The sequence below is a fragment of the Pteropus vampyrus genome, unplaced genomic scaffold (assembly GCF_000151845.1).
Source record: "Pteropus vampyrus isolate Shadow unplaced genomic scaffold, Pvam_2.0 Scaffold68, whole genome shotgun sequence".
Classification (NCBI taxonomy): domain Eukaryota; kingdom Metazoa; phylum Chordata; class Mammalia; order Chiroptera; family Pteropodidae; genus Pteropus; species Pteropus vampyrus.
In genome coordinates this window covers 1724734-1739966 of record NW_011888849.1, presented here as the reverse complement: position 1 = coordinate 1739966, position 15233 = coordinate 1724734, and the positions used below count along the sequence as shown (strand labels likewise).

Here is a 15233-nt window from a genome sequence, read left to right as displayed (position 1 = left end):
TAATATTACTTTTTTCAAGTGACTATACAAAAGAGAATTAACTGTATATTTGTTTTAAAAAAAACAAAAACCCCAGTGGGCCTATATAAATAAACTGTGGCTTCTGTGCCTTAAGCCTGTATTTGATCCACACTGTCATCCAGTAGCAATAAAAAGGGAGGGATCCACTGCAGTACTTCTGGCCTTCTGGAACTATGTGCTATGGTGATTTCTCTTCTGGAATGAATATGCATGAATCATCACACTCATCCCTCTTGCCAACAAGAGTATGGTGTAGAGCTTCTGCTCTAGGGTCAGACTGCTGATTCAAATCCTATCACAGCTATTGCCTTGCTAAGAAAACTAAACCAAATTTCTTGACTTTTCCATGCCTGTAGATTGGAAATAGTAATGGTAACTACCTCAGGATTATTGTGAGGATTAAATGAGATAATTCGTTTGAAGTACTGGCACATAGTAAGCCCTTATGTTGTTTGATGTCCATATTGTATTTTCTATTTCCCCGCTCTGGTGGCAGCCTGCACATAGAGCCCTGGCATTCTTCTTGCTATATCAGAATGGATATAGAGCTAAGTGGAAGGAAGATTACTCAGGATAACAAGGAAGGCATCTCTGATCTCTGTTACCTGTAGTGACTCCCTGTCTCACCCCTTAAGACTTTTATTTGCAGTCATCAGAATTAGTATCAGTGCCTGTGTCTTTTGTGATCTAAGTAAACTTTTTGTTATGTTTCTCTAAATCTGCGTTATAAAAAGCTAATTTTCCTTTTTATTTTAGGGTGGAATTGCTTTTGTTGCCATAAAAGGAGCATTCAAGGTTTACTTCAAACAGCAGCAATATTTACGTCAGGCACACCGCAAAATTCTAAATTATCCAGAGCAAGAAGAAGCATAAAACTTTGACTTCTAGTTGTTCTGCAGTCCTCACATCCTTATGAGTCTGTTGTGTTGTTTTGATTCCATCATTAATTCACAGTAGTGGAGACTTGTGATAAGCTGCTGCTCTCATATTTTTAAGAAATATAATAAAGCACTTAGAGCAGGGGAAATCCTCTCAGTAATCACGGAACCTAAGGATATGATTCGTTTTCATTGTTCTGTATGTACTTCTTTTATGATAGTCATCTGAACCATTAGCATGGTAAACCTGGGCTTTGTTCATATTTTCTCCAGACAGATAGAAAGATCAAACTGTGCAAATATTGAAAAATGCACATGCTGTTTTATTCAGCTCCCTCTTTTATACATGTTCATTCATGTTCGGTGTTTTCTTAGAATCAGCTACTCAATGAAGGTACTATGAGGATTTTTCTCAGTGGTATAATTTGATTACATGTTAAAAAGGAGTATATGTTAATATGAGGAAATGTAAATTAAATTAGTTATAAATAAATAACAAACCAAAAATGTATGTAAACATTCAAATGATTATCTGAACAAATGCGATTTTGTTGTTTTTCTTAACCCATGTGATGTCCTCCAAAATGTGTAGGGTAAAATTTCACAGGGCTTCCAAATCATTTTTTCACTATTAAATTTTATTTATATAATGTTGACATCTCAGTTTATAATGTAATTTTGATTCATGCAGTTTTAATTACTCTGTGTGTGTGTATGTGTATGTGTATGTGTGAGAGAGACAGAGAGACAGAGAGACACAGACAGATCCTTCCATCACTGGAGTAAGGTTTTTAAATCCATATTTCTAGAAATTAGAGCTGCCAGTTTATAGTAGTTTCAGCACAGAGAATGATTTGCAAAAAATCAATAAAGTTATTTTACTCTTCTCTTTCATTGATCAGTTATTCAGTTATTTGCTATCACCTCCTTTTTGCCCAGGCACTGTGCAAAGTGCTATAGCATACAGTGATGAACAAGATAGACTTGGTTCCTGCTTTTATGTAGTTTACAATCTAGTTTCAACAGATAGAAAACCAGCAGTGAGAAAACCAAGGTGAGGCCTTGAGCTCTTTGTGTTTACACCAGTCAGTGAGGGGATAATTTTGAAATAAGTCGAGTAAATATTGAAGTCATTGTTTTTGGCTTAAGTCAATTTATTATTAAAAAATCCAGTACTAATGTTTTTAGATTTTAATTGCTTGTCATATTGATGAGGCTAGTATCTTAATTATCACTGTTTAACTAGTTTTATATTCATTTTTCAAAAGCAATTATTTATTTTAAGCCATTTTCAGTGGTGGTTTTTATGTTCAGCAGTCCGAATGATCTTGCAGTTATTTTCATGAATTAAAATTAAATTTTTAAAAGATAGTTCCAAAAACCCTATTTATTTTCTTGTTTCCAGTATCTAATGCATGACAATAATAAACATTTTTCCTTACTGAAGTGGCCACTTCTCTTTAGGAGTGTAGCAAATATTGATTGAGCTATGTTAGATTGCAATAATGTATGGTAACTTCAGTAATTTAAGACTGATAACTTTTTATAGTATGAATGTCTTAATTTTGAATTATAATATGAAGTTGATGTGAATGGTTATTGAACATTCAAAGTTGTAATTATTTGGGAGAAAAGAATATTTGACTGACAGTGGGCCTTATTAAGAACACTGCTACAGTTCTGAAGGGGAAATACACTGAATATATATAAAAATAACATTATATAGCTGTAACTATAAAATATATTGGCTTTTCTTTAATTTTCAGGATGAAAAGACACTAGACATTTTCTGCATAGTTATATAGAACAGCTTTTAGGCAGTCTTTACTAAAGTTATATAAGCACAGTTCCCCATTTACTACTTTATGCCCAAGATGGGGTAGTAGCTGCTTGGGTTTATTGGCATCAGGGCTTGTTAGGGCCAGAAAAACAACTTTGATCCTTTGGGGACAGGGGAGAAGGGGTTTCTAGGGCTGCAGGGAGGGAATTGCAAGTGCCTGGGGACCAAGAGTGGCCTCTACCCCTGGAATTAAACACTTGTAAATCTAAAGAGCCTTAGCTCAAGAAGTACCCTGTACCAATCTCTTCAGAAGGTGGCCTGCACCACCATGAAGCAACAAAAGAACATGAGCTAGCTGACTAACATAGGATGGGCCTGGGTTTAAATGCTAATTCTACTTTTAAGAACTTGACTTTAGCCAGTAACTCTCAGTTTTCTTCATCTCTGAAATGCAGTGCTTAACCTCAAAAAACTATTTCTAGGATTAACTGAAAAGTTAAAGGAACAGAGGCACTTTAGGCTTGAAATAGCCCCTACAGAGCAGTAGTTGTTTCTTAACTGTTAGTCTGTTCCCTACTCTAGGAGAATGGAATGAAGAACTAAAAGAGAGGCATTAAGGGACAGACTAAAGAGATGCTATAGACTTCTGGGATGGGTGGGTATTTTTTGTGTTTTCCAGTTTATTTTCACGTTGCTTTATTGTGTTATTTCTATAAACTTTAACGTTTTAAACCTCTTTTATGAAATTTAATAACTAGAATTTTCTTTGCAGAAGTTAACTTATCTCCAAAGTGGCTGAAAATATTGTTCATCATTACATGATTATCAAATGACTGTGAAAAATATAAAATTAAACATAGTGACTTAATTAGTCACTGCCTTGCTAACTGTGCTGTAATTTTTTTAAATGTCTTTTTAATATAACAGACTATCTCAATACCAGCTGGATTAGATTAATTTCTATGTTCTCTAGGTGTACTTTGTTGAACAACTACCAAAACATAATTTTGTACTTACATAATTTTTTAAAATCATAGCTATCCTGATAGTAGTTTTTAGTAAAAATAATCTGAATTTTAGAAAATTATTAGAGGAATCATCTTAATTTTATAATCAGGATAGCTTAAATTTTAAGTATGTTCTAATTTTTTTAAGGTATTTCCTCTTACCCTCAGAAACACTCCGACTATGATTAGATAAGCAGCTAGACAAATTCCGAGGGTGGTCTCGTGCCATGGAATATCTTAAAGTATATTCAAGTGGGTTGGAAGCACATTAAAAAAACAACTTGTTTCCTCCAAGATACTGAGAACTTAAGTTTCTGAAGGTTAGAATCTTCTAGAATGAGGACCTCAAAGGCCCGCCCATCCATGGGGATTGTTTGGTTCTAGGTCATGTCATTTCCCCAATCTGAGAGACAGAGTAGCAGAGGAGAAACAGCATAGTATGACAGTCATGAATGCGTATTCCTGCTGATACTTTAAATTAGTTGTAGCACAAGTTACTTTTCCTCTCAGACAAACCTTCAATTTCCTCATCAATAAAATGAAGATTATAAAATCTACCTCCTGGGTTATTGTGAGGTAACATTCTAGGACAGTTTGATATATAGAGAAACTAAATCTGCAAATTTAAGTATTGGTTGGTTTGCCTGGAACCTTTTGTTGGTCCCCTGAGATTTCAAGGTCGCCTCTTCTCTGCTACTTGCCGCTCCATACACCCATTAGAAATGGTAGAATGATGAAATATTTTGTTTAATTGCCTTCCTGGAACAAATATCCTGAGCAAAGGAAAGAGAGGAAGGATTTGCAGAATGACTGTAGAAGCTTAGGCAAGCAATAGAGGCTAGGCTATCATTCTGGTCAACCCCATGTGGACTTAAGCATCTTATTGATAACAGCCTGTCAAGGTTACTGTGTGTCAACAACATATACTACTTTACCAGGTAGTTGTTGAGCACCTATATGAGCCAGGCATTGTGCTAAGTCCTAGGGTAAAATGGGGTATAAGCCTGCTTTGAGATATTTAGAGTCTTAAAAGAGCACAAACAGACCTTCATCTTATTGTGATAGTACCACCACAAGAATGAGATCTCTAAGAATGGAATTTTTTTGTTTTGTTTTGTTTACCGTAGTCCACAAATTAACAAATTCATAGGCCACTGTGGAATACTTTGAACCCATAGAAGATGTGCCCTGCCTCTTTTTAAATTAAAGTCAACAGATGTACCCTGCTTTAATAGTGACTGTCTCTAGTTTAAAATTAGCAAGAAACAATCTATTACAGGAACTGAGAGGTAGTATGTCCATGATCTTTTAATAACACACATCAGTGTATTTATCTAAATGTATCAGTGTATTTATCAATTCAGATAATGGTACACCAAAAATAAGATATGTAAAAGTGCACAGGGTCCAGTCAGAGAGAAATTACACAAGTTATTTGAACAGGAAAAATGTAATATAAGGAACTGTTGACTGGTAGGAAGTAAATATTAAAAGAAATATTTAAAGTAGCAGGAGCAATAAAAGCAGCTACTACCTCTAGGCTGAGGGAGAGTAGACACTAAGGGAAAGAAAGCCTCTCCCTCCAAAACTTTGGAGAAATTCTGACTACCCCTGGTACTATGAGGAGTGAGAGGAACTTGACAGGGCAGGCTGAAGCTGGTCTGTAGAAGTGAGCTGGTGGTGAGAGAGAAGTGTGAGAACGTCACTAGGCGTCTTCACAGGCTGCTGGGCTCCCATGCTAAATGGTCTCAATGGGGGCTGGAACCTGGAAGGAAAGTTTCTTCCTGACACAATAGCCTTGCTGTGTCACTCTAGTGCCCTCTGTTGAATAAGCCTAATGGCAGTTGTTTAATCCTGATACATTTGATTCACAGGAAGGACCATAGTGATTTAATGCCATAACATCCAGGATGATAAATGGGCCATTTTCATAGATTCTTATTGGGCTGTAAATTGGTATGGAGGGCAATTAGACTGTATATGTCAAAATTGCAAATGCGTATACCCTTTGCCTCAGTAGTTCCAGTCTCAGGAATTTGATATACTTGCACTTGAGTCCAGCAACATATCTATAGTTATTTGTTGCAGCGGTATATGTAATAACAAGAAATTGGAATTAACCTAAATGTTAGTAGGGAATTGTTTAAATGATGTTACATCCATAATGGAATATTATGCAGCTATAAAAAATGAAAGTTGTTTACATGCTAACATGAAAATATTTCTAATGTACATTGTTAAAAGGAAAAATCAAGATGTAGAACAGTGTTTATAGTATGTTACTGCTAGTGGAAAATGAGGGATGGTGGAATTATATAAATATTTATGCCTTTACAAATCTCTAGAAAGATACATAAGAAAACTAGTTATCTCCAAGAGGTTTGGAAACTGGGAGGGTGGAGGTTGGGGGTGGGAGGGAGATTGTTTACTGTTACCTTTTATACTTTTTCCTTAACTGTAGATATATTATTTTTTAAGTAATTGAGAATTCAGTTTTCCCACTGAGGACAGAAGTGAAAATCAAATTGGGATTTCTCTCTTTTGAAGATGAAACATTTGAACTGTATGGCAATAGTTTCTCCATTCTAAAAACTGATCTTTTTTTTTTTTTTGAGAATTTTGCATTCCCTCAAGTAGATCTTCCAGCGGGTATTCAATAAATGCTTATTTAACTGAACTCGCTTCCCATAAGATTCATTTTCGATAGAAAAATTTTTAGTTTTGTCCAGCAATTTACACAAATGAGTGGATTATAAGACAAAATTATCCAGCCTGGAAAAATGGATACTAGAACTTATTAAAGCAAGAAATTAAAATATCATAAAAGTTTACTACTCATTCATTTCTCCATTCATTGAGTAAACATTTCTTGAGAACTTAGTATCTGATATTTGCTAAGCTATTGTAGTCTCCAACATTTATTACATACTATGTACCAGGCATCATTCTAGGTATGAGTATTAACTCATTTAGTCTTCATAACAACCTAAATGTTTATGATACTATAAATCAATTGTAATTTATTACAAATGAGGCAACTGAGGTACTCTGTTTTAGGGGTTTTTGTTGTTTTTGAGTAAATTACCCAAGGATACATTCCTCTGCCCTCATGGAACTCACAATCTAGTAGAGGGAACAGGAAGGAAAAAATAAATCCCAACATGAAGTGAGAAGTGCAATGACAGAAGAGATCCAAATGTAGCAAGAGCTTCCTAGACATGGATCTTGGAGAACAAATGTAAATATGACAGATGGGAAGAAAGGAACATAGCCACAGTGTCAGGAAAATTCTGAAAAAGAAGAGTGATATTGATGTACTTGCCTTATATACTCAAATATATTGCAAGCAGGCAACACTTTAAATTGTGGTACTGTCATATAAATGGACAAAACATTGGAAAGCCTAGAAGTCCAAAAGTAGACCTAAATACAAATGAGAATTGTGTATATGGAAAAGGTAGCATTTAAATCACTGAAGGAAAGACGGATTAATCAGTATATGGTGTTGGAGCAACTGGTAGCCATCTGGAAGTTTCTTTACCAAAATAAACCAGTTAGAACAAAAATTTAAGCAAAAATTATAATCATTAAAACATATATATATATATATTTTTTTTCAAGACACATACCCGATAAAGGACTTGTATCCCAAATACACAAAGTACTCTTAAAGCTCAACAGTAAGAAAAGAACCCAATTAAAAAGTGGGCAAAAGAACTGAACATGCACCTCACCAGAGAAGATACACAGATGGCAAAGAATGCATATGAAAACATGCTCTACATACATCAGTAGAGAATTGCAAATTAATATAAAAAGATACCAAAAAGGTACACACCTTTAAAATGTCTAAAATCACAAATACAATTACCAAAAGCTGGCAACAATGTGCAGCAAGAGGAACTTTCATTCATTCTGGTGGAAATGCAAAATTGTATAGATGCTCTGGAGAATAGTTTGATATTTTCTTATATAGTCTTGCCATATCAAACAATTGCACTCATAGGTATTTACTCAAATGAATTGAAAACTTATGTCCACAAAAAAACCTGTGTATACATGATTATAGCAGCTTTATTCATAATGATCAGAAACTGAAAGCAGCTGAGATAACCTTCAAGGTTAATGGGCAAACTGGTATATCCATACAGTGAATTATTATTTAGCAAAAAAAAAAAGAGCTATCAATCTACAACAAAGACAAGGAAGAACCCTAAATGCTTATGGCTAAGTAAAAGAAAACCAGACTTGAAAAGGCTATATGATTCCAACTACATGGCATTCTGGAAGAGACAAAACTATAGAGACAATTTTAAAAATCAATTGTTTCTAGGGGGTTGGGGAAAGAAGATAATGAACAGGTGAGGCACAGGATATTTAGGGCAGTGACACTATCCTATAATACCGTTCATGGTGGATACATGACATTGCACATTATTCAAAGTCCATAGAACTATATAAGGCCAAGAATAAACCTAAAGGTAAACTGTAGGCTTTAATTAGTAATAATGTATCAATACTGGTTCACTCACAATAACAAAAGTACCACAATAATGTTAATAATAGGGGAAACCAGGTGGAGACAGGTATATGGGAACAGTGTATTATCTGCTCAATATTTCCATAAATCTAAAACTTCTCAAATATAGGCTATTAAAAAATTTGAAAACTACATGAAAACATGGAAGAGTTTCATTTCATAGCTTGAAAGTTCTTTAAGAAATAAAAGATTGTAAATTCTAATTACATTTAAAAGTGTATAAAATAACATTAAGTTACAATAAATGCAAAACAAAAAGTCATAACTCATACAGAACTAATTTCCTTCATATGTCTCTTTAAATCAATAAACAAAAGATGATTAACCCAATTTTTTAAATAGTCAAAGGATGTGATCAGTTTACCAACAAAATGGCTCTGAAATATGTAAAAAGACATTTAGCCTAATTCAAAATAAGAAATATCCAAATTAAAACTATAATGAGATACAATATTACCTATCATACTAGCAAATAGTAAGAATCACTAATCATGTGCTCTGTTCCAAGTGTTGCTCAAAATTTTTATGTGTATTATCCCATATACATTCACAGCATGAGTCAATTGAAAATTTTTGCTAGTCAACTGTGTGGGTTAGGGTGTCAGCAAACTGGGACCCTCCTGTATTTCCTATTCAGCACCTCGTTTCTTGTAGATGACCCCTTCACACCTTCTGCTCCTCAAATCTTAACACCTCCTTCCCCACCTTTACTCTCCACCGATGACCTTGCTTCCTGCCTCCTACTTTGCTGAGAAATTAGAAGCAATCAGAAGAAAATCCACAAACTCCTCCAAATCTCTCGAAACTACCTCCATCTCTATCTATATCTCTATATAATATAATCTACCTCTCCTCTTACGGACAAACTATCAGTGTTCCTATCCAAGGTCACCTGTATCAGAAATCAGAAATTTTTCCTTTCTAATGAAACATACACACATAGTCTTAAAAAAATTTTTTTGGCTCGCATCCCCTTCCAGATACTGTCATATCTCTACTCTTTTTACAGCAAAGCTCCTCAGAAGAATTGTTCATGTCTCCACTTTGTCTCTTTGCATTCTATTTTTAAAGTTTTGTATTGAGATACATTTTAAATAACATCGAATTCACCATTTAAAGGTTAAAATTCAGTGATTCATACTGAGGTATCATAATAGTTTCACAGAGTTGTACAGCCATTACCACTATCTAATTCCAGAACATTTTATCCTCCCCAAAATCCCTGTACCTAACAGCGATCAGTCCCAAATTCCCCCTCCCCTAGCCCCTGGCAACCACTAATCTACTTTCTGTCTGAACTTGCCTATTCTGGACATTTCACTTAAATGGAATCATATAATATGTGGTCATTTGTGTCTGTCTTCTGTCACTTAGCATAATGTTTCCATGATTCATCCATCTTGTAGAATATTTCAGTACTTGATTCCATGTTATGGCTGAATAATATTCCATTGTATGGATATACCAAATTTTGTTTACTCATCACTCATTGATAGATATTTGGGCCCTTTCTCTCTTGAACCTATGTCAGCCATGCTTTAACCCCCCACATCCCACACATCACCAAAACTACTTTAAACAAGGTCATCAATTACCTCTTTGCTAAATCCAATAGTCAATTCTTAGTCCTAGTCCTACTTAATTTATATAAAGTAGTTGACAATGTTATAACTTCATTCTTGAAATAGTTACTTCATTTGGCTTTTGGAGTACCGCACTCCTGATTCTCCTCCCACTGCACTGGCTGCTCATTTCCAGTCTCATTTGTTGGATCTTCTTTATTCTCCAAACTCTAAGTGTTGAAGAGCCCCAGGGCTCAGTCTTTGGACTTATCCATTTATATTAAGTGAACTCCTCCAGACTCCCGACAATCTATCAGATGACCTACTATCTATAACATTCTCAAATTTATATCTCCAGCCCAAATTGCTCCCCTGAATTCCCAACTTGAGTATTTCCTATTCAATGTGTGTGTATGGATGGATGGATGGATGGATGGATGGATGGATGGATGGATGGATGGATGGATAGATAGATGATAGATAGATAGATAGATAGACAGATAGATAGATAGATAGATGGATGATAGATGAATATATATATATTCATCTAAAATTTATCCCAAGCCAAGTGGAGAGTCCCTAGATGATAAGATGCTACATGTAGAGAGAGGGGCTGGGAGAGAACAAAGAGCACAGAGGTGGCAGACATGTGAGTGATAGAGCCATCCTGGAAATGAATCCTCCAGCCCCAGCCCATCCCAGCTAATGCCATGTGGATCAGAGACAAATTACCTGGCTGAGCCATTCCTGACACAAAATTGCCAACAAAACAAAAATAGCTTGCTATGTAGCAATAAATGAGACACACAGTGACAGCTATTAGTCACTGGCATGAGACAGCTTAGGAGGTGAACTTCAGGTATTTCTGGTTCAATTGTTAACGCCCTCCCTATGGTGAAGGAGGAATGAGGGTCTTTCAGCCTAAGGCCAGTACACTTTGGAGCTGTCCAGCTTCTCTTGCTCTGATGCCCTATCCACCAGACAACTCTCTGAAGCCCTGCAGAGACCACCCTAATGGAGATGCTGCCTGCATCTTGGGTGTCCCATCTGGTCTCGATGACAACCATGGTAAACTAATAAAATGATCTCTGTCTTTCCCTGCAACTTGATCACTAGGCAAAAATGTGCCAATTATAAGGCCACAGTATGCTGGTCTGTCCATATGAGAACTGTAGTGCTGACCAAAACTTAATAAACGAACATTCTGGAATCTGCCTTCTTTTCATGGGAGCTTTTCAGTTAGTTGATCTTCAATGGACAGAGAGCATGTGTTTGAGTCTTTAGAGCAAAAGAAGAATAATTTCAACTGTTTTTTTGTTTAGATGACACATCTATGAACCAATTCCAGATGTATTTGTCTTCTATTGATTTCTACACTTTATTCTCCCCATTTAGCAGATAAGAACATGGAGGTTACGTGCCTTAAGTGCTCTCCTCTCCTCTATCTGCCTATTCTATTTGTTCATTCCTCAAGACTGTGACATCTACCGCATTTCTATAATTTTAAATTTGAGGCCATTCTTATTGTTTTAATTATATACTGGTGGGTATATAACAGTAGTATCTCATTATAGTGATGTAATTCTTAACAAAAGTTGCTAAGGTTACAAATACTGTGCTATTCCAGCCTTAGTCTGCTGCAAAAGTAGGTCAGTAAGTGGCAAAGGTTTGATGGCTTTGGCTGAATACTCAAGCAACCCCACTGTATTATCATTATTATTTGGATGGTGATCATTTAAATAAACCGTGATGGTTTCCTCACTTATATAAAGAAATCTATTCATATACATGTAATTAAAATTTTGTAGTTATATTATCAAATGAAAAAAATAGTATTTAGAGCAAATAGTACATTTATTCCACAAATAAATGAGGTGTGACTCCCCAGTACACTACAGCAACAAATGAGACAAGATTTGGCTCCTGCTCTCATGGAGCTTGAAGTCTACCTTTATGAGAAACCACTTTCTCCTAGTTAATACAGCTGTTAATTTATCTATTCGACGCGGATTTCTGAGGTTTTCAAAGCTTTGCTGTACCCTGTTTTTTTACCAGCAGCTGCTGGTTCTAGTTTGGTTGTTCATACCAGTATAATTATTTTTCAACTAATGGTCTTCTATCTCCTTCTTAAAGTAATTAATCAAAAACATGAACTTTCTGACCATCTCGTTAATCAGATCAACATCCCTCTTCTTCTGAGGTATTAATAATGGTTATTTCTTTTCAAAACTTCTCACCCAACTACCCCTAATAGCTCCCTCAAAGTTTTTTAAATTGTGGTTTAAAAAATAACATAAAATTTACCATCTTAATCCCAAAATAAGTTCTTAATGTCCTAAACTGACTTTTTTTTTTAAGTTTTCCTTCCTTCACACATTACTCAATAGTGCTACCGTTATCATTTTTACCAAATACAATTTAAACAACAATTTTACAGTTCCTCTGAGGAATCTCTAGGATGATTTTTAATCCAGTAGTTCAACTTGATTGTGAGTTAAAGTGGATTTTATAGGCTTTCCCAAGGCCTAACAATTACTTTATGAAAGCACTAGGACTAGACCCTAGCTGACGGGTCTCTTTTGCAACTTCAATAGATATAGGGTGGCTCATGGGGACATTTAGACACCCAGTGGCTCACAGGAATCCTCTGCAGTCCAAGAAGTACTGAGCTGTCACAAGGTAGAAGGGTGAAGCTCTGGTGACAAGGACCAACTTTTTTAAAGTGTTATTTGCCTAAAGCCCCAGTAAGAGGAGCTGTACTGAGTTTGGCCTGAAACTCCAGGCCCTCACTTTGATGAAAATTAGTATTTCTGGCACTGTTTACCACCTGCAGTTATTTCATGTCTGGACCTGGAAACTCATTTAAAAATTAAATTTGGTCTTTATCAAAGTAATCCATGGTTCTATTTGTAAAAGCTACATCTCCAAATCTCACTCTCCTAAGGTAGATCCTCAACAGTTTTAGCTACTTCCCTTGGTATCTACCTCCACATTTCTAAATAATATACAGCCATTTCTTGCTTCATTTTTTCCCACCATTATCTATTGACTTCTCACTTTGCTGTATAGGAATTAGCTCTCTCAAAAGAGTAATGCCTATTTTCCCTTCTGCTCATCCCCAGCATATAGTTATATCACATGATTATGACCACATAAGTTTACTGTTGAACCACATCTTGTTTTTTCTATGACCCCTTTACTTTTTGCTGTAGTTCATAATTGACTCTTTTTTTCCCCCCATGTGCCTGACCCTGTAAGAACTTATTTAAAAATTTCCCCAGATCCTATACTACCTGCCACATGCCTATCAGTAATACTTTCCATTCTTTCAAATATATTAGTTCCATTTTTTTTTTCCTAGATACTTTTCTCCTGGAGCTGTTTGCCTGCTCCAAACTGGAAGAACTTGCTACCCAGGCTTGTCACAACTGAAATACAAACGCTTCATTTCTCCTTCATGTTGATAGAGCTACCTCACTTTGCGGCCAGCTGAGGGAGCAATGAGGCAGAAATCTAGTCCATCATGGCTTTCTGAGCTGTGCATCCTGGGAGGGGCAGGCAGCCCTGGTATTGGATTTCTGGATCCTTGATCTGATATTTTCCTGTTTTTTTTATCCCTCCCTCCCCCCCCACTCCCCCAACCTCCCCCACCCCCCACCCTCCCCCACCCCCCCGTTTTTAGTGGAATACATTCTCTGGTACAAAAAAAAATTTTTTTTTTTGAAACTTTGTATGTTTTAAATGTCTTTATTCTGTTCTTACACTTAATTGAAAGAATTCTGACTTAGAAATCATTTTCCTGCAGAATTTTACAGCATTATTTTGCTTTGTTCCTAATGCTGATGTTTGAGAAAGCCAATGTCATGGAATCCTGGTCCTTTGACAGTAACCTGTGTTTCCTTTAGATGTTTTTTAGCAACTTTTCTTTATGGCCGATATTCTAAAATTTTGTGACCCTGTAATGGACACTTCGGCACTTTCAATAAGACTCGTGTTCTTCGTTCATAGGAAACTTTCTTGAATTATTCCTTGACAGTTTTTCCACATTGAGCTCTTTTTTGACCATTCCTATTAGTCAGATGTTGAATTTCCTGAATCAATGTTCTAATTTTATCTTCTCCTTTTGATGATCTAACTCTTTATCATGAGTTACCTGATTTTAACTTCCAATCCTTCTATTGCAAGTTTTAATTTGACTATTTTGAATTTCTAAGAGGTCTTCATTATTCTCTGAATTTCCCTATTCTTTTTTCCATAGCTTCCTGTCCCTGACCTTGGCTTTAGATGTAATATCTTCTCTTATCTCATCGAGAATATTAATTATAACTTTTTTAAAATGTTTTGCTCCATTCTCTGCATTGTCTTGTTTCCTCTGAGTTTTTCCCCCGAGTGCCTGGTAACCCTTGGCTGTCCTTTAATATTTAAAATTAATGCACTGAAAAGCTGACTGGAAGCTCTGTAGGGATGGATGTGAGATGCTTGTCGATTGGTGCCCTTGACTGTGTAGTGAAACGCTAGGGAGCCAACTTTTCTTTGGAGCAGGACCTCTCTGAGTTAGTATCTGTATTAGTCAGCTTCTTTCCCTTACGAATAACCACAAAATCTCAATGGCATATAGCACAAGCATTTATGTCTTGTTTCCCCCACATGTAGGCTGGGCCTCACTGAGCTTGGTTCCAAGCCTCGGGTTGGGTTGAGGTCTGCTCCACATGTCTCTCATCCTCCTTAGACCAGTGTCTACCCATGGAATAGTCTTCTCATGGTGAAAAGCAGGAGAGTAAGAGAGCAGACCGAACAAGACCCTTTCAAGTCACTACTCATTTCATGTGTGCTAACAGGGCCAAGCGATTTGCACAGTCAAACACAAAGTCAGGGGGAGAAGCAATACATTCTACTTACCATGAGGCCATACATAGCAAGAATGAGGATGTGAACTTTATTACTCAGGAATTAAGAATTGGGACCAACAATCCAATTTAATGTTCTTAGTCTTATCTCAACCCACTCAGTGTTCCCCAAAACACAGAAATACCAAGAGAGAAGTCTTTTATATCCTACCTTCTCCACTTAATATTTGGCTTTCTTTTTATATGGACAAACCTGACCCTTCCTACAGAATGCAATTACTGTCTAAAAACGTGGAGTGTAGAAATGGCCGAATTTCATATCATTTTCATCAGAGAACACTTCATACTGTCCACTTACAATTTAAGAAAGTCCCCAAAGTACCATGGATTTAAAAAACACCACGTGAACAATATATCATCTTCTTTTTATAAAAATAAATTATAACCGTATTATGTGCTGTGATAAAAATATCAAACAGAACAAAATTTTAAAAGTTAAAAGCTGCTCTGTCCCATTTCCTGATTTCCTGAATATTACGTGCCTGTTGTCGAAACTTCAGTTGATATAGAAACCAACCCTCAGTCCTATTTGCTGCAT

General features: G+C 36.0%; 1 protein-coding gene across 1 annotated transcript in view; it reads left to right on the top strand.

The window, feature by feature from the left end:
- The window catches only part of MARCH5 (membrane associated ring-CH-type finger 5), a 49701-nt gene extending 46135 nt beyond the window's left edge, over window positions 1-3566 (top strand). The window contains exon 6 of the mRNA XM_011361572.2: window positions 778-3566. Within this exon, the coding sequence (XP_011359874.1) occupies window positions 778-894 (117 nt within the window). The 3' untranslated portion in view covers window positions 895-3566. The remainder of the gene's footprint in view (window positions 1-777) is intronic.
- The last annotated feature ends 11667 nt before the right edge of the window (window positions 3567-15233 follow it).